This window comes from Anopheles arabiensis, chromosome 2 (genome assembly GCF_016920715.1).
Source record: "Anopheles arabiensis isolate DONGOLA chromosome 2, AaraD3, whole genome shotgun sequence".
NCBI classification, from domain to species: Eukaryota; Metazoa; Arthropoda; class Insecta; order Diptera; family Culicidae; genus Anopheles; species Anopheles arabiensis.
In genome coordinates, this window is record NC_053517.1 from 55,271,007 (window position 1) to 55,289,176 (window position 18,170).

At 39.9% G+C, this 18,170-nt stretch overlaps 3 protein-coding genes across 6 annotated transcripts in view; 1 reads left to right on the forward strand and 2 right to left on the reverse strand.

Moving 5' to 3' along the window:
- Positions 1 to 159: 159 nt before the first annotated feature.
- On the reverse strand, positions 160 to 2,468 carry LOC120893250 (heat shock protein 70 A1-like). Its single transcript, XM_040295041.1, has one exon. The coding sequence runs from the start codon at positions 2,282 to 2,284 to the stop codon at positions 365 to 367; it is 1,920 nt and encodes a 639-aa protein (XP_040150975.1). The 5' UTR covers positions 2,285 to 2,468; the 3' UTR covers positions 160 to 364.
- A 707-nt stretch (positions 2,469 to 3,175) lies between these two features.
- Positions 3,176 to 8,043, reverse strand: LOC120893249 (calcium permeable stress-gated cation channel 1-like). The gene is given in 4 exon segments (XM_040295040.1): positions 3,176 to 4,295; positions 4,298 to 6,043; positions 6,045 to 6,210; positions 7,863 to 8,043. Coding segments are annotated over 3 exon segments (2,250 nt in total). The 5' UTR covers positions 6,186 to 6,210; positions 7,863 to 8,043; the 3' UTR covers positions 3,176 to 3,932.
- Positions 8,044 to 10,362: 2,319 nt separating this feature from the next.
- The window catches only part of LOC120908614 (translin-associated protein X-like), a 67,342-nt gene continuing 59,534 nt past the window's right edge, over positions 10,363 to 18,170 (forward strand). The window contains exons 1-3 of one of the 4 annotated variants that reach the window (XM_040319810.1): positions 10,363 to 10,752; positions 13,936 to 14,686; positions 16,219 to 16,605. In XM_040319810.1, coding sequence (XP_040175744.1) covers positions 10,517 to 10,752; positions 13,936 to 14,653 — 954 coding nt within the window. In that variant the 5' untranslated portion in view covers positions 10,363 to 10,516 and the 3' untranslated portion in view covers positions 14,654 to 14,686; positions 16,219 to 16,605. Of the gene's footprint in view, positions 10,753 to 13,935; positions 15,514 to 16,218; positions 16,606 to 18,170 lie in introns of those variants that run through there. The other 3 variants (XM_040319808.1, XM_040319809.1, XM_040319807.1) reach the window with 3 other exon arrangements.

The window sequence follows — 18,170 nt, forward strand, 5'->3', positions numbered from 1 at the left end:
ATTGTCTGACTTTAATCAAAATATATAGTTTAAGTTATTCACAGGGTGTGAAAGGGAATTAACATAATTTTGTGATGCTCAATTCAATGGTAAACTGATCCCCATTCCCAAATTTGTGTGATATCGCTGTGATTGCTAAAACATTGCATTACAACAACATATAGTTTCATGTTTCATTTTATTCAACAAGGAACTTACTTGCTGATACAATAAATTACATTATGTTATTATTCTCTATTTGTCTAACTTACACATATTTACACAATATTTACACAGTCTTCTTTTGAGTGGGGCCAGTCTCCGCCTACGATAATGGCCGCTTTGCAATACTGTCATCTAATCTACTCCTGCCTTTTTCATCATCTTAGTCCACCTCCTCTACCGTGGGACCCGTGCGTCCGCCGAACCCGCCAGCCTGCTGGCCACAGCTAGTCGGGGATGGACCGGCTCCCGATTGCTGATGCAACTTCGTCATGATCGGACTGCAAGCGCGCGTTAGCTCCTGCATTTTGTGATCGTACTCTTCCTTCTCTGCCATACTGTTGCCGTCGATCCAGCGCAGTGTCTCGTTGCACCGTTCCTCGATAGTTTTGCGATCGCCTTCGCTCAGTTTCGAGCCGGCTGATTCTAGCGTTTGCTTGAGACTGAAACAGTACGCCTCGAGCTGATTGCGAGCCGCGACTCGCTCCCGTTGCTTTTCATCCTCCTCTCGGAATTTCTCCGCCTCGGCCAGCATGCGATCGATATCCGCCTGCGACAAGCGGCCCTTGTCGTTCTTGATCGTGATGTTTTTCTCCTTGCCGGTGCTCATTTCCTTCGCCGATACGTTCAGAATACCGTTGGCGTCCAAATCAAAGGTTACCTCAATCTTTGGCACACCGCGCGGTGCCGGCGGAATACCTGATAGGTCGAACTGGCCCAGCAGATTGTTGTCCTTTGTCATGGCTCTCTCGCCCTCAAACACCTGAATCGACACTCCCGGCTGGTTGTCCGCGTAGGTCGAGAAGGTCTGCGTCTGTTTGCACGGAATGCGCGAATTTCGCTCGATCAGCTTCGTCATCACTCCGCCGGCCGTTTCGATTCCGAGCGACAGCGGAGCCACATCGACCAACAATACATCTTGGATCTTTTCGTCCTTGTCTCCACTAAGAATAGCCGCCTGGACGGCCGCACCGTATGCTACCGCCTCATCCGGGTTGATCGACAGGTTCAGCGATTTGCCGCAGAAGAAGTTCTGCAACAGCGACTGCACCTTCGGGATGCGGGTCGATCCACCTACCAGCACGATGTCGTGAATGGAGCTCTTGTCCATCTTTGCATCCGACAGGGCCTTCTCCACCGGTTGCAGTGTCGAGCGGAACAGATCAGAGCACAGCTCCTCGAATCGTGCTCGGCTGATCTTTGTGTAGTAGTCGATTCCGTCCATGAGGGCATCGATCTCGATCGTGGCCTCCGTGCTGGACGAAAGCGTCCGCTTCGCTCGCTCGCATGCCGTCCTCAAGCGTCGCAGTGCTCTGGCGTTCTTGGACACGTCCTTCTTGAACTTGCGTTTGAACTCCTCCACGAAATGGCCCACCATTCGGTTGTCGAAGTCTTCGCCTCCCAGGTGTGTGTCACCGGCAGTGGCTCGTACCTCGAACAGAGAGCCCTCGTCGATCGTCAAAATGGACACGTCGAACGTTCCTCCGCCGAGATCGAAGATCAACACGTTGCGCTCGCCCTTCAAGTTCTTGTCCAAACCGTAAGCCAATGCGGCCGCCGTCGGTTCGTTGATGATTCGCATCACATTCAGGCCCGCGATCGCACCGGCATCCTTCGTGGCCTGTCGCTGGCTGTCATTGAAGTACGCTGGAACCGTGATGACCGCATTCTTCACAGAGTGTCCCAGGTATGCTTCGGCCGTTTCCTTCATTTTCGTCAGCACCATCGAGCTGACTTCCTCTGGTGCAAACGTCTTGCGCTCTCCTTTGAATTCCACCTGAATCTTCGGCTTGCCGCAGTCGTTGACCACCTTGAACGGCCAGTGCTTGATATCGGCCTGAATCTTAGGGTCGTCATACCGGCGTCCGATCAGTCGTTTGGCATCGAACACTGTGTTTGTGGGGTTCATGGCCACCTGGTTCTTGGCCGCGTCACCGATGAGGCGCTCCGTGTCCGAAAACGCAACATAGCTCGGTGTGGTTCTGTTGCCCTGGTCGTTGGCAATAATCTCCACCTTGCCGTGCTGAAACACTCCCACGCACGAATAGGTCGTGCCCAGATCGATTCCAATTGCAGTAGGCATCTTGTCAATGATGTGTCTATTATACTGTATGCACTGAAATTCTTCACTGATAGCGCAGAAAAACTGTTCACGTTTGTGTATCTTGAGTGATAATTCACTATTTCAATTTGTTTGGTTCACCACGTTCTAGTTCACGATAGCTCGCTCTTTACTCGTTGCTTGTTATTTTCTGAATGACGCTCACTGCTCGAAACACGGCTATATATATCAAACCATACAATTTCTAGAATGCTCCACAAGCTACTCGATCCTACTCGAACCTACTCGAGCCACATCGAGTGTGTGCTCGATTGCACGCGATACTGCACGAACATGAGCTCGAATCATCTAGCAGTGGGTCTTGGCTGTGCTAAGCTGCTCTCGCGTTACATTTTGTCTCGGCTATTGTGTACGATGAGCGACAACTGCGTACCGCTACGGATTGCAGTTATGGCCATTCCTTTGGCAACCCTCACCGTAAAGGATATTATTTTTTAGCTGATTTTCAGTACACCCACTGATTTTTTTTATTTAAAATTTTAATTTTACTTTTACGCCCATTCTTCCCATTGCGTAGTTGAAAATTTTGATAAAAAACAATTCGTGTATTTTATTTATTCATTTTAACCCATTCAGTGATTTTCCGGAGTGAGACTCTTGCTGTACTTTTGTTCTGCGTTTCGCGTGGGGGAGGGGGAAGGAAATAAACAAAGATAATGGCATATTTTGCAAATCAGTTTTTGTGTAAACCAACGGTTTGCAGAAAGAGTCCAAGTTATTTTCTTTTAATATCTTTTTGTCATTATTTCATTATGGGTGTGTGCTTTTTCCAAAAATTGCGAGACTGTGTAAAGGTTTAAATTCTCAAGTGGCTTTAACTAGCGTTTTGTTATGGTGCAATGAAAGTAAATATTCTTACTGGTCAAACATTTGGATTAGTACAAGTTTTATTGTTCCTTAAGTTATATAAATCTCTTACAAATAACATACAAGTCTGGAGTCAACATTTCCTTCACTGTACGCTTTTATTACTGTGGACAGGAAATGTTTATTTGCACAAGATCACATTTGCTCGCCGAGTGGAGTTTTTTTTCTCTCCATCGATTGGTTCTGCAGGCTAATAAATCAAAAATTAATATGTTAACAAATTATAACACGAATAGCATAGAAAGAATAACACGTTCTTGGGAATGTGGACAACACAATTTTGCTAATAATTTTACTGGTATACTGAGTCATTATTAACATAAAACTAAATGTGCAATTGGTTTCGATCCAAAAGATACAAAAATGATAATCATAAAGCATACATAAAAGCTGACCAAAACATTCACCACAAACTAAACAAAGAAAATCTGTACTCCAAATGGTTTGATCGATCACAACTATTGTTTAGAGCTTGTGTCATTCTAGACTTGCACAAAAAGTCTAGTGGTAAAGCAGTGTGCCCATACAAACCAATTTACAACCACGGTGAAGATAGCTAACAGAAAATCTGAGCTGATTAGGTTCCGGTTCTGCACATACATGAGACACCGAATACTGCATTGTAAGCAATCTAGTTGGCTTAACATTTAATATCACTTTCGATCATGCCTACGACCACGGGAGAGGAGAGCATAAAACGGGTGTACAGGGGAAAGGTATGGAAGGAAAAGGAGGATGTGCTCTATGCAGTCACACTGACATCGGCATCATTCATCACAATGTTCATAGTCGTGTCAGAACCGTAGCTGAGATGGGACGGGCTATCTGATACCATTCTTCTGTTGATTAAAACATCTGCCACGTAGATCGGGGCCGGTCCATCCAGTTCCACGATGCGTAGTGGCTTTGTGGTACACCGTTTAATCGGTGACATGCATGCGAACATTACGAGAGTGGCGCACAGAGCAAGGATCAGTACGACAGCACGAAGCTCAACCTGTCCAGTGCGCACCACGGCCAATGCTGCCATGATGATCAAAAGCAGAACCACCGAAAATTTTGTCATAGTAACGGCGGTGCTGTGAATTTTACCCCACTACCTTGACTGATCATATTGGATGGTGCGAACGCGAAAAATAGATTATGCTTGTCGACAAAGTGTTTCAATGTGATGTACACCATAGCAAAAGGCATGATCAGTGGGCAAGCAAGGCTATAGACTGTGCTAGTCGTAAACACCATCACCATCCAAGCATAGTGAATACCGAACGGAAACGTAATAAGGATAGATTTCCTGATGTAAGGTGTTTCAGCTCTAGACTTGGCCGTTGCCAGCTTCCAAAGATAGCAAATGAGATCCGGAAAACGTATCAGCTCGAGGGCGGTACCAATGAACGCAGCGGTGATGATATAGTTCACAAAGAACGCACCTTTGTCCGGGAGGAAGATGCATTCCCAACGGTACGTGTCGTTTGATTCAATCGTCCATTGCAGCAGTGCCTGGGCACTGGTCAATCCGAGGGACGGTAAAATCAATATCATGAACAACAGGTAGCCGAAAGTTTTCGTCATGATGAGATAATTTTGGCGCGAACGAGTCCAGTGTGACAACCACGTGTCCGAGTATGCAACGATGACCGGCATCAATGCGGACAAGGACCATAGCAGTAGCGTCGGTAGAAATTCTGACACCAGCGGGCTGATCTTGCTAATCTGTGTTGTGGTATTTTTCGTCAGCGACAGCGTATCCAGCTGATTCACGATAATGACGGGCGTTGTAAGGAAAAAGAGGAACAAAAACAACGCAAAATTAACCGTCGCCCACTTGCAGTACCACTGGGCGGTATCGATGTTAAGATTTTCCCAAAATATATCCGATGGTGCAGGTGCGAAGGACAGATTCCACTCTCGATACGTTCCAGGTTTAAAATGTAGCATTACGTGTTGTGCCTCGTGGGCCGAATTCAGCGTGACGAATGCAATTCCGAGTGGCTCGTTGAGCGCCGACGCACGCATCCGTGCTACCTCCCCGGCCAACTGTACCTCGTGATCTTTATAGTACTCCAACGCGTCAACCTTCTCGCAGCTGAAGCAAGATGGTTGAGCCTGGATCGCGTCACGGTTGCGGTGCGCCTCACAGTAAATCCGAGCTTCGACCGTTCGCTCGTACTCCTCTGCCGCTTTGATTAGGCTTGAAATATTGTATGCAAGTTGAATGTCTTCGATCGTCACGTCCGGAAACAGTTGCTGTAGGTAGGTTCTTATGATGGTTTTGCTGCAGTCGCCTTGGGAAATATTAGTCGCCATGATTGTACGCGTCGGTGCCGTTTTGAAAGCGTTGCGGCCTGAAGCACGCCTCATTATCAACACCACCATCGGGACGTAGGCGATCGCAAACACGACGTGTGCCCACATCGACGGCGAATCTGGTTCGAGATTTGAAATCGTTGTGTGTCCAAACGAGTTCTTATCACCACTCAGTGTGCCAGAAAAGTTGATCGGTAGTATGATGGCTATCGAGATCACCGTCATAATGCCCATCACCACGATGAGATGTCGTTGAAAAGATAGATAGTGTACAGCATCCGGGCCGCTGTGCGTAAGTATTTGTTCTTTCGTCAGCCGAAAGGTGGCCACAATCCATGAAAAGCAACCACGATCAATGCTGAGACTGTTGAGCGTATCTGACGTTTCGGTGGAACCATTCATCGCTCCACCACCACCAGGCACGTTGCCGTGGGCATAGAAGAGTTGCGTCCAGCGTTTGTTCTCTCCATGGCTGTTCACTAGCGCCAGCCGCCCATAGTCCCAGGCCTGCTGGCGGAGTAGTGTGAACAGCAGTATTAGGAAAAAACCACGCAATCACGTTCAGCAGCAAGGTTTCCGGGATGCCTTCATAGAGGTTTATCAAAATTTTGGTTTTGTTCAATACAAGGCACGCCTCACGGTTGGGTGAATAAACACTGGTCAAGTTGGGGAAGTTTGCATAATCCATGTTAGTACGGCTGACGTTTAGGTTCCTAAAATATAAAAAAAAAAAAACATTATTAAGAATTATTGCTGGTACACCTGTAAAAATAGATCTTTGATTCTTCTGGTTGATATTAGTTATGTATCATATTACTCCATTCACGAATCAAATCGGATCAACGAGTTCTAAACCCGAGCTATGATTTCGTTGCATAAAATCGAAATTGCACATGATTTATCGAAAATCGAAACCTACTGAACCCACTAAACTAACTGCAATCTGGAAATCCGATTCAGTACTACCGGCTACATCTCTCCATAAAACGTTCTAAGAATGTTGCACTTAGCAGCAGAGGTAAGCTGAGATTTACGAGGCAGTCTTTTCTGATAACACTCCCCATTGCTTATCGTTCCAGATTAAATTCAGCAAGCGATATTTTGACCGGTAGTACATTTGTTAAAGAGTTTAAAAATTCTCATGCAAATTTAAGGACACAAAAACAATATTTCTGCAAAACCCTTCGTTGCATAAAATCGCTATTATCGGTAGTTGAATTACTACCGTTCATGAACAGCACCAAGCACTTTTTATCGACACGTCGCAGGTTAGTTTATCGCAATTATGCATGAAGTTCACACTCATTGTCGATAAAAATCGCCTTATCAACACCACTACGTATTAATTATCAGAAACATACTGGTGTTCTTTGCAATGTGGCTGTCCAACTGTCGCAAATGTAGCTCACTACCAAGGAAGTAACCGTTTGCGGAAGCAAATATGACTCATCACGCTCCACTTAAACATAGTCAGCAGCCAACGTTACGCAGTTGCAAAGAAGACTGCACCAAAACGAACGAACAATTCAACGGATCAATCAACGAACCTCGGTGTAGGCTTGATAAGAGAAATGATACAAATCGGTTCCTCTTTCTGGATGAGCTCCAGCAATCTAGACAGCGTATACCACGATCTGTGACCGACCAGCCTTCTTAGATTTGATGGAAATCATTATCAAGTCAGCGGCAAGAGAGCACACTTGAATCTATTTGGCTGCTGCTCGCTCACATCCTGTTGTTCGGTCTCAGATTCACTACCATGCACGTTGGGTGAAAATAATCATTGCGTCAATATTTCGCCCGAATGCCTCCGCTAGTGCCTTTTTTCAGCTTTTGAGGCCTATTACACACATTCTTCTATCTGAAGCCAATGAAATGCGTGTGATGGTTCCTATAGGGCGGTTTCATGCCAACAACGACAAAAAGCGACATAACTTGAATGAAAAAAATACTTCAACTTAGCTAGCTTATAGAGCGGAGCTGATTACGGAACTAACAAAAAATGTACCACGAATCGGCATGGTTAGATTATCGCACATTGAGTCGATTATTTGTGTTCATCCGGAAAAGTTTCTTCCGTTCTGGCATTTCTTTCCAATCATCCAATGGGCTTTACATAAATAATAAAAGCATCAACGTGTGAAAACGACACGTTTCAGTGCTCACTTTTCACTTTATACTTTTATCTTTCTCCTGACACTAATTGTACTAGCGCGGTCATTCGTAAAATGTAACAAAAGGTAAGTATTTTTAGTTTCCTTTCCCACTAGTTAGAACGTATGGCACAATCTAGATGATGGGTTCTATGGTTATTCACGGAAATAAATCATCCTTTTTGTGTCGTGCCCATCTTTAAACCACTAACCAGCTTTTTGTCAACCGATTCTTCCTTCCTTTTTTTCACAATTCACTGCACAGCTATACCACGGTGGTGGCAATTACGGAGAGCAAACCACTTTCCCCGTGGCCAACTTTGTTTATTACGAGCTCTGTTTGACGTTGTTTGTTGGTCTTGTTTTGGACTTTCTAATCTTTTGCATGTACAATTTGGCATTGCACAATGGAAAAGGTATAGGACAACAGAAGGTGCATTAGAAATGTCATAAGTATCGAACACGGAGTACAGTATGTTCTCGAGTTGCGCGCAAAGCCTGTGTAGGAACAAGGTCCCGTAGTGTAGAACGATTTGACAAGTAGTCAAAAGTTCGTTACCGTAGCAATAGACGATGTGCAATCACAGATTGCGCATATATTTATTGGTCAAACGGATCTGTTTGATACATTTTTGTGTCAAAAAAAATTTATATATCTCGGAGCGTTTCTACATACACCGAGAAAGCAGCTGAGAAAATAACTGACAGCATGCTTTGACAGCGATTGACAGCATTTTCGGTGAGAGAGTTCTCCTCAGCGTGCAAAGAACGATGGAGCTGAAAAAAAATTAAATTGGCAGTTTTTGGTGGACGATCCATTATAGTTTGCATTTTTGCTGTCTAATAATCGTAGAAATATTATTAAAAAGTAAAAGAAACTTTTTTGACTTCATTTTAGCGATTAAAATGGATTTTTTCAACATCATTTTAAAAGTCTCATATCGGCGCTTTTCAGAGCTTCTACACACACCAGCGTGAGAAACCGGTTGTCAATTCTCTCACAGCCATCTCTCAGCTGCAGTTTCGGTGCATGTAGAAACGCTCACAGGCAGTTTGAGATCGAAGAGCCTTCTTTGATTCAAATGGTAATTGTGATTAAAATAATATATCCGTTTGGTAAATTTGTTAATTGGTTTATAATTTTTACAGGAAGACTTACTTTAGTCAGAATTCAATAGTTGAACGCTTTTTAGTTCGCATGCTTTTTAATTGAACGCTCGATAGTTGGTTGACAGTTCAATTAAAAAGCATGCGTTTGTATCAATAAAACGGTTTTGGGCAAAAAACGTGCCAACTAAAAAGCACATATTCAATAGTTGGCAGGGAATCGAAGTTCAACTAGTGAGTTCAGACTGTATGTCATCTATTGAGTAAACCAATGAAGCTATCGAGCTTTCGTTTTTTTTTTAATGAATTTGATTTTACAGTTGTTAAAGCTTAATCTATGGCACTTGGGAAACGCAGACGATAATGCTTGTGAGAACGTACCTAATGACACGGACCCAACTCGAGTAGGGTAACTGTACCAGTTTTCGGCAGTGTACCTATTTTCGGCAGGGTAGCTAAAAACGTGAAATTCTGCACAAATGCGGTAAAAAATTTCACAATATACAATTTTGTAGTAAAGGTGTACTTATTTGATATTCACATACGAAGTTTCACACCATTTCATTACCTATTTTCCAAAATATCAAATAAATTGTGCGTTTTTCGGCAGCTTTGCTGTCAGCCAATCGTTCAGCAGGTTTTGTGTTTAAGATAATCAGAACAGTAAAACAATGAAAAAGTGGTGTATATTAAAGATTTTTTGCTTATTTAATTTATTCTAACTTGTTCGGAATTTTAAAATCACGATAAACAGGTTATTTTTCACTTTAAATGCTGCCGAAAATAGGTACACAGTAAATGTTCATTTTTGACAGCTCAAAGTTGTGGGCTCCTGCCGAAACTCGGAACAATAACACACTTTGAATTTGACTGAATATTCCTTTTGAAATTGATCAGAACACTACAATGCGTATGTCGACACATAATAAGACCTTTCTTGTACCAAATATCACCAATTTTACGACAAAAAATGCACTAACTTAAGAGAAAAATAAATATTTGTAAGCCAGTTCGCACCGTACGCTATAACCATCAAACTGTCAATGGCTGCTCTGTTTAAACATCGCATCAAAATGGTTGTCAAAACGGGCCAAAATAAGCAACATACAATTAATAATTAAAGTGCTTTTAGCACCAATCTTAGGAAAGTAAGAGTGTTAAATTGCTTTAAACATTTTTTTGTACATATTCACATTGATACAAACATTTTCTGACTCGTATTCGCACTGCCGAAAATAGGAACACAGCCTGCCGAAAATAGGAACAAACTGCCGAAAATAGGAGCAAAATCAATGTTTGCACTTTCACGAATATTTATGAAAAAGGGCTTTGAACCGGCAAATAAAAAATATTGTAACATACTATGATAGTTTATCAACCAGAATAACAGTGTTGAAAGTGTTTTCAAGAAAAATAATGAAAAATATTGATGTGTGAGCAATTTTTGTGAAACTGCTGCACTAGCCTGCCGAAAACTGGTACAGTTACCCTATCTCGTTACCCCGCGTATCTCGGGGACAGACTGTACAAAATTCAAAAATAAAGGTCTCTATGCCATTGTCATTACATTTGACCACTGTTGAACTGTATGTGAGTGCCAAATTATATGCGTCGCATTCGCTTCAGTTCATCATAGATCGTCCATTCGCCGGGAAAATAACACGGCGTCGAACGTTGTTTTTGCGGAAAATTGCGGATTGCCGAAATTCATTCACATTTAGCTATTCTATCATTCTGCGCGAAAAGTTCGGATCCCGAAATGAGTGGATATCGCGGAAATAAACGCCAACATTATGGCAAAGGCAGTGCTCGGCGCGGAAGAGATCACGAAAATGTGGCAGTGGATGAAAATAATCCGATCATACAGTGTTTTCGCGAATATGCTACAATACTAGACGCGAAGCACGACAAATACGAACGCATCGTGAAAATCAGCCGGGATATAACGATCGAATCCAAGCGAATTATCTTTCTCCTGCATACCATCGATCCTAGGTAAGTAGATATATTTGTTGTTGTTACTGTGATTGTAGTGCGTATTGTTAATAAGTTCCGCGATATGGTGATCCTTCCGGACCGACCGAAAGGGAAATTCAGGCACTACAGTAAATTATATGAATCTATTTGACTTAGAAAATAAAACGATAAAGCACCCATACAACAAGCTGGTTAATCATTAATTAAGGGTTTTGTAGATCATACGTAATCGCAAAAGCATAAAATCTACCAAAGACTGGTGGTTAAAATGAGGTTATAGTTAAAATCATCTACAAACTTTTCAGTTCGCGTGCGGCATTGCTTCGCAAATAACGTTGTACCCATTTCGACAAATCCTTTAAGCTAATGTGTAAACGTTTAAATTACGGTCAATAAGAAAATTTAATCTGAATATATTAAATCCCTACAACATTCTTTTATTGAAGCTAGACTTTAGCCTTAAAACAGTTAAAATTAAAAAATTAACATTTTGATCAAAATAGTCAAAATAATAGATTTATTGTTCTAAACCTTATAATACCATCGCTGGCCACATTAAGAGCTTTGCCGGGCTGCATGCGGCCGGCGTGCCGCAGTTTCTAGACATTTGGTTTAAATCAGGGGTCTCCAAACTACGGCCCGTGGGCCGCATGCGGCCCTCAAGAACCTTTAATGCGGCCCGCGATGACTGAGTAAAGGTTAAATTTAATAGCTTTCTTTTCTGACTAACCAATCAAAAATTATTTTTTAATTCTGAAAGACGAAAATCAAGATTCAATAAAAGAAAGTTCCAGAAATGTTATGTATTTTGCTAGTATTTTCTTATTAAAACGAGATTAGAACTTCCACCCATTCTAAAGGTAGCGTCAAAATGGCCTTCGACAATGTTGATTGTTAAGCAATGCGGCACGCGAACTGAAAAGTTTGGAGACCCCTGGTTTAAATGAAACACAATATGTAAGCGTCAGCATAATCGTGTCCGTCTCGCGGCAATGTGATACTGCGCTGGTTCGCTCGGATACAGTGCAACCATTTTGCTGAGTACAGTCTGTTGCCGAGTTAAGCCGTTCTCGACTTGGGCGGTTTCGGAAATACGCGGTTTTTTTTACATTGACAAATCTAATGTCAAATCAGCACAATTTGCTTCAAGAATTGTCCAATGCAGGAGAAGTTGAAGTTTTGCTAAAATATTTAATCCGCTCAAAACCCAGAAATATCAGAATTTTCTGTACGAATCGTATTGAATTAATGATGTAGTGTAGAAAAGTACTAAATTTAATCAAAAATATCGAGTTACCAATTGTATTTTAGTCTAAAAACGTGATATTCAAATTGCACGGATATTCGAGTTGCGTGGATTCCTCGGGAACGCATAAATCGCGTATTTCGGGATCTAGCTCAAGCAGGGACCGCAAGTGATCGCCTGCGTTTGCCGAATCACGCCATATATTTCCCAGTTCATGGTTTAATTAACTGCAAACCATAAAATATTAAAGGAAACTTAGAATTAGCGTTGGTTAATTCGCCATTGTGCACGGATGCTTTTGTTTCAAATGATATGCTCTTACTTCTGTACCAGACTGGTTTCTGTCACATGCTTTGTAATTTTGCAATTTGTTGTTCAGATTATTGCCTAAGTCAGATTAAAAAATGGTAAAAAAAGTAAAAAAACCTTACGATACTTGTAATATAATATGCACCCTTTCATAACACAGTAAAATAGTCTATAAAGTTACCACAACGCTTAAAAGCTGTTAAGCATACGCCTTTCACCAAAAACTAGTCACCAAGCATTTCTCAAAAATGAGTTCAACAATTTCGATGTTCAATTCGATATGTATATTTATTGGTGTAATTACAAAGTCACTTAAAGTCGATTTTTAAACCTCATTTTTAGTATTTCCAAAGGGTTGAAGACTTCAAATAATTGTATATTTTTTAAAGTTATTGTCTTTTTGACATCATCTAATTTTCATTTCTAATTAGATAGTGTTGATAAATGCATAATTTTAATATAACGTTATCCAATTTTCGGTCGGGCCGTAAGTCTCAGTGAAATACATAAAAAATGTTCAAAATTAAATTGTTTAAATTGTTTAAAAAATTTAAAACATATTTTATTATATTGCAATGCTAGTAATTATTTGTAATGCTTGAAATAGTAAAAATAGTAGTAATGCAAGAATGTACTCAAAATGCATGAACTCTTCGGCTAGGTAACATGTGGTTGAAAGTGTATTTAATTATAATTCAAAACAGATTCTTCGACATCATTGATCAATACGATTGAAAATTCCACAATTGAATTTTCTATGTTATTTGACGATCCGGATGATTTCAAATCAATTTAGTCAAAACTTCTACTATAAAATTAGTTGTAAAATATATTGCGTTGGGCCGGTTTGATGGTACAGTCGTCAACTCGTACGACGTAACAACATGCCCATCATTGGTTCAAGTCCCGAATAGATCGTGCCCCCATACGTAGGACTGGCTATCCTGCTATGGTAACAAAAAGTCGCTGAAAGCCACGCTCACTTCACTAAGTGGGTACAGGCAGGCCTTGACCGACAGCGGTTGTTGTGTCAAAAGAAAAAAAAAATATATTGCGGCTTTAGGAAGCATTACACTATGAACAGATTTTAGATGGTTTTAGCTTTCGTCAATATTTGGAACTTTTGAAAATATTTCCGTTATTCGCTTCTACTTTTTAAGTGTTTTTTTATCTACAGAAAGCTTAAGGTTCTTATTATTGATGGTTCGATCTTTAAAGTATAAGTAGGTTGGGTAGGTGCAACGATAAAGTATAGATAGTTTTCGTACATTACATACACGTCCATTACATATACGTACATTACATACACATTACACATACGCATCGGAATTAATACCGATAGGATCATACTCCTCATACTCCGTCATACTCCGACTCCTGGTGGGGTAGTGAAATGAATCGTGTTACTTTTCACTACTTTAAATCATATACAGATACACACGATATTTGATGCACGCGACCGTCCTATATTTACTGCTAGTAGAGTAAATTATATTGATTAATATGTGTAATTATTAGTGAAGCGCAGAAAAAAAAATACGTTTAACAAAAAAAAATGGAAAACCAATAAAACTATGTGTAGTTAAAAGTTATTTTTCTGATTTCTATTTTTATGATAAAGTAAAACAATGTTTCTCTTGTTATAGGAAAAATAATTTGCAAAAAGTTTGCAACGAAGCGAAGGATCGACTGGAAGCTATTTTTCGCAATCATTTTGTTAACATAGCAAAAGAGCTTAAGGACCAGGATCCTTACCAGTATACACGAGCCTACACCAATGGAATGCAAGAATTTATTGAGGCTTACACATTTTATGAATATTCTTGCGGAATGGATATATCGCATTGGGACGCAATTCAGAAGAAGCTGACTTATTCATCGGACCAAAACGTCGATTCACCAAGCAATGCTAGAAGCATTACAGAAAAACCCCTTAATGAGCCAACCGATACCGAACCTGACGAGCAAAAGAGGTCGAATGAAACCACTGGAGAAACAATGAAGCTGACTTGCTTACTTCATCCCCAAGACTTTGTACTTGGTCTGGGTGATCTTAGCGGCGAGATAATGCGAACGTGCATTAATTCTCTTGGATCTGGAAATTCGGAGAGCTGTTTTCTGCATTGTCGTTTTATGCAGGAGCTATACAAAGGATTCCTAAGCGTGACGTCCATACGGAGCAGGGATTTTTCTCATAAGATGATGACTTTACGGCAAAGTTTGCTCAAAAGTGAGAACGTTTGCTATAATGTGACGGTACGAGGAGGTGAAGCGGCCAAATGGGGAACTACAGATGAAACATCGGGAGCCATGTTCCAGCTGCAGCCTTCAAAGGACGACGACGATGAGGGGGTATACTTTTGATCTGCTGCTCGTGGGTCCTGATTTCAGTATAAGGTAGGGAGATCAATTTGATCCTAAGCTTTGATGAAGTTAGTAAATTAGTTCTAAGAGATTATATGAAGTTACATTTCGTATCTGCTGCGTGAATGACAGGAAATGAAAGAGATGAAGTTTACATATTCAGAATTTCTTGACAAATTAGAAACATCTTGCGTTTTTCGGCAAATTCTACTTTCCATGGTAGCATAATGTACTTATGAGATTATTCCAGCAAATAGTTTGTGTTTGGTTTCATCCAAGGGCATTTTCAAAATCCGTTTTCAAATAATATTTTAGGTTGTGTTTTACTAGATTTTTACACTGAAGCCGTTTGAAAATTTTTGATGTAAACTAAAATTTAAATTTTAATGAAATTTGCTTTCCGCTCAAATTGTGTATTTTTTCGCAGGCGGTTAGAGTGTGTAGTTATTCCGTTCCTTTGAGTATCACTGAAATCGTTATTGCACTAAGTTAAACTGTTTTTTTTTTTATAAATGTCGATTCTTTTGTCGCTTGTGTGCTGAGTTTGACCTGCTTGACCTGATTGCTAGATAGTTTAATCCACTTTAAATGATCATATTAGGGTAGTTAAGGCAGAAAAATCATAAAATACCCTAACAGCTTTCCAGACTAACACTAACATGTTTTCATACATTTTCAGGCGATGGTTAAACTTTATTGATTTATAAGAAAAATGTCTTTGTGGGATGGATCGATGGTTATTTAATGGATGATTACAATTCTGGAACGCTACGCTACTGTATTCTTTCAGAATTGTAAAAAAATCTTTGCACCTTATTCTGCCGCTTAAATAACAAAATATATAGAGGTATTTCTGGTAATTGCGAAATTGAGTACTTTATAATGGGTGATTAAAATGCGTATTCGATTATTATTATGTTCTCGCTTTCGGCCATACGTCATAGAGATAAAGGAGGTAAAAGAGAGCATTAAACGCTTTCCACCCTTTTATCTAATTGCAAAAAATTGCAACCGGACGTGGATCGTTTTTCGGACATAGTCGGTATGTCGATGAGTCATTTGCTTAGCTTGTTTTATGGTTGCTAGCAATTTAGTTGATTCTGGCAGCCCTTCAATAAGCAGCTTTTTCACTATCTGCTTGTAGCAACCCTTTTATATTGTTTTCGGGAATTAACTTATAAACTTTTTGATTTTGACCACCCGTTTGCGTTACTATCTGGCAATATGGTTTTCGGTAAGATTTTCTTGCTTATTACTTAATGCATGTAGCAATATTTCCAATTGGGTTTATTTTGATAGGATGGAAATATTTGGATTTGGTCTGTTATAGTACGTTGACGGATCCAAAATCGATTGCAATCGTTAATGCATTCTCTTCTTGGAGTACTTTGTAATTATATTTAAGCTGCAGCGTGCTGTTAGCTCTTCATTTGAAATGATTTGAATATCGGATTATAGATTTTTTTTTCTATAAACCATATTTTTTGTGACCTTTTATTTTTTTATTATAATTTAATAACTTGCATTTAACAATTGTTTACTTGTCACATCTACCGTTCTCTAAGGTTGCAGCAACATTTAGTTAAAGAAAGTAATTTCGACGGTTTATTTACTATTTATGATAATTTTGTCAATCTGCTGGACTGCTGAGAGGTGAAATGATGTTGGAGTTTCTACGTTAATCGCGGATCCATCCGTCCATCTGTTGGACGTGTCTCGTCACATTGAGTCTTCAGAATGCATACGGGAAACATGATGCCTCACGTGTGGAGTCTTCGGAAATCGGAAAATATTCGAATGTCGTTGATTATCGTGCGAAATCGTTTTTAGAAATGTTTCCTTGTGCTTAACCCGACATCGCGCTCTGAGTTCTCGTCATGTGACACCGTGTTCTGTAGTTCTGTGAGAACAGTGAGATATACATAAATAAGAGCATAACTACAGACTATAAATTATTTCAAATTTTTGTTTGTCTTGCCATGATGACAATCTCGCTTGCTGGGACTTAGAACATTTTAGTTTATGCAAACTATCTTCAATGATCGATTATTTACATCGATAGGCTTTATTTATTTTTATATTTGTGTTGGCTTTGATAAAATACTTTAGATTCTTGTACAAGCAGCTCTAAAACAACATTTGTCAACCAACTAAAGGAATTAGTTTTTTTTTTTTCAACATTTAAAGGTTTAAAATGCACAAGAAAGTTTTAATATAAAATAATATAACATTAGATTTCCTTAATGCCTGATTGCTTGGATTGGACTGTGGATGCTAAATTATCATGATGGTACACACCAGGATGGCCTTAAGGTTTGTTCTCTTCGTGAAAATGGCATTATTATTATTATGTTTCCTCTTAACATAATATTTTGCATGTCAATATAAAGTTCACACTATTTTTTCCAGAGGCTTGTGGTCTGTAATTGATTCAAATTTCAAACCGTTCAACAGACCAAACGAGAGTCTCAGCCTCTTTTTCAATTTGTGCATTGCGCTTTTGTATGTTTGATAGGTTTTTATTTGCGTATGTAATTATTCTTGTTTACACGCTAAACATTAATCTAGTGTGTCGAAACAACCCTCTACGCGTTGTAATAGAAATACCAATCGCCTCAATTATTTTTAGTTTAGGAAAGGTTAATATTTCGTGCCATATTTCTTTTGATGGTTATACCACGTTTTAGTCATGATATTCTAACTGCTCTATGAATTACAGAATCGACGTTTAAGGAACGTATGTTAGGTTTAAGGAAAGTTTCACATATTGCTGATCCTTAAATATATTTTCTTATTAAATAGTTAAATAATTTGGTTTTTTGTTTTTGCGATGCTATCTTCCTATCTTATATGCATAAAATTTCTATGTAATGCGTTTTAATATTATTAAAACAATTTTTGGTTGTGATTGTTACAATCATTTTGGATTTGGATTTTGGATACGGTCGCCATGTAATAACTTTGAACTCGCGCCGGCAAGGTTGGCCTTCAAACATCGTTAAGGAAGGTAGTCATTATGCCGAAATAGGCAGCACTGAGGTGGATACTGTTTCGAAACCGATTTTACGACACTTGATCGTCCAGGCGATCATAGGAACGTTTAAGAGGTTTCCCTTACTGGAAATGTTGGAGTTTAGAGGCCTTACCTTAGGTAGGGGGACGTAACTAAACTCTTTAATTGAGAAGTCGATTGATGTTTGAAGGGCACAGTCCTATCCTGACAGTCATCATCTGAACCGAATCTGACAGAATGAATCTGAATTGCTATAATCGGTGGTGGTTTATTTATACTAAGAAAAGTTATTGATTTGGTTAAATATGTTGGTGTGCAATCATATTTCGATTGTTTTTCTTATTGATCCCGTATTGAAAAAAAACCTTTGTTTTTTTTTGTTGAAAAAGTGGGGTGTTTCAAAACTGTTGCTTTGGGTGGGTTGGGTTACAATGCATTTGTTATTTTTGTCTTGGCTTAAGATGTCGATTTTTGCTTACACTGCGCTATTGGCGATAAGATGCT

Excerpts from the sequence above, each read along its gene's own strand:
- LOC120893250 (XM_040295041.1), bottom strand. The coding sequence starts at position 2,284 with ATGCCTACTGCAATTGGAATCGATCTGGGCACGACCTATTCGTGCGTG.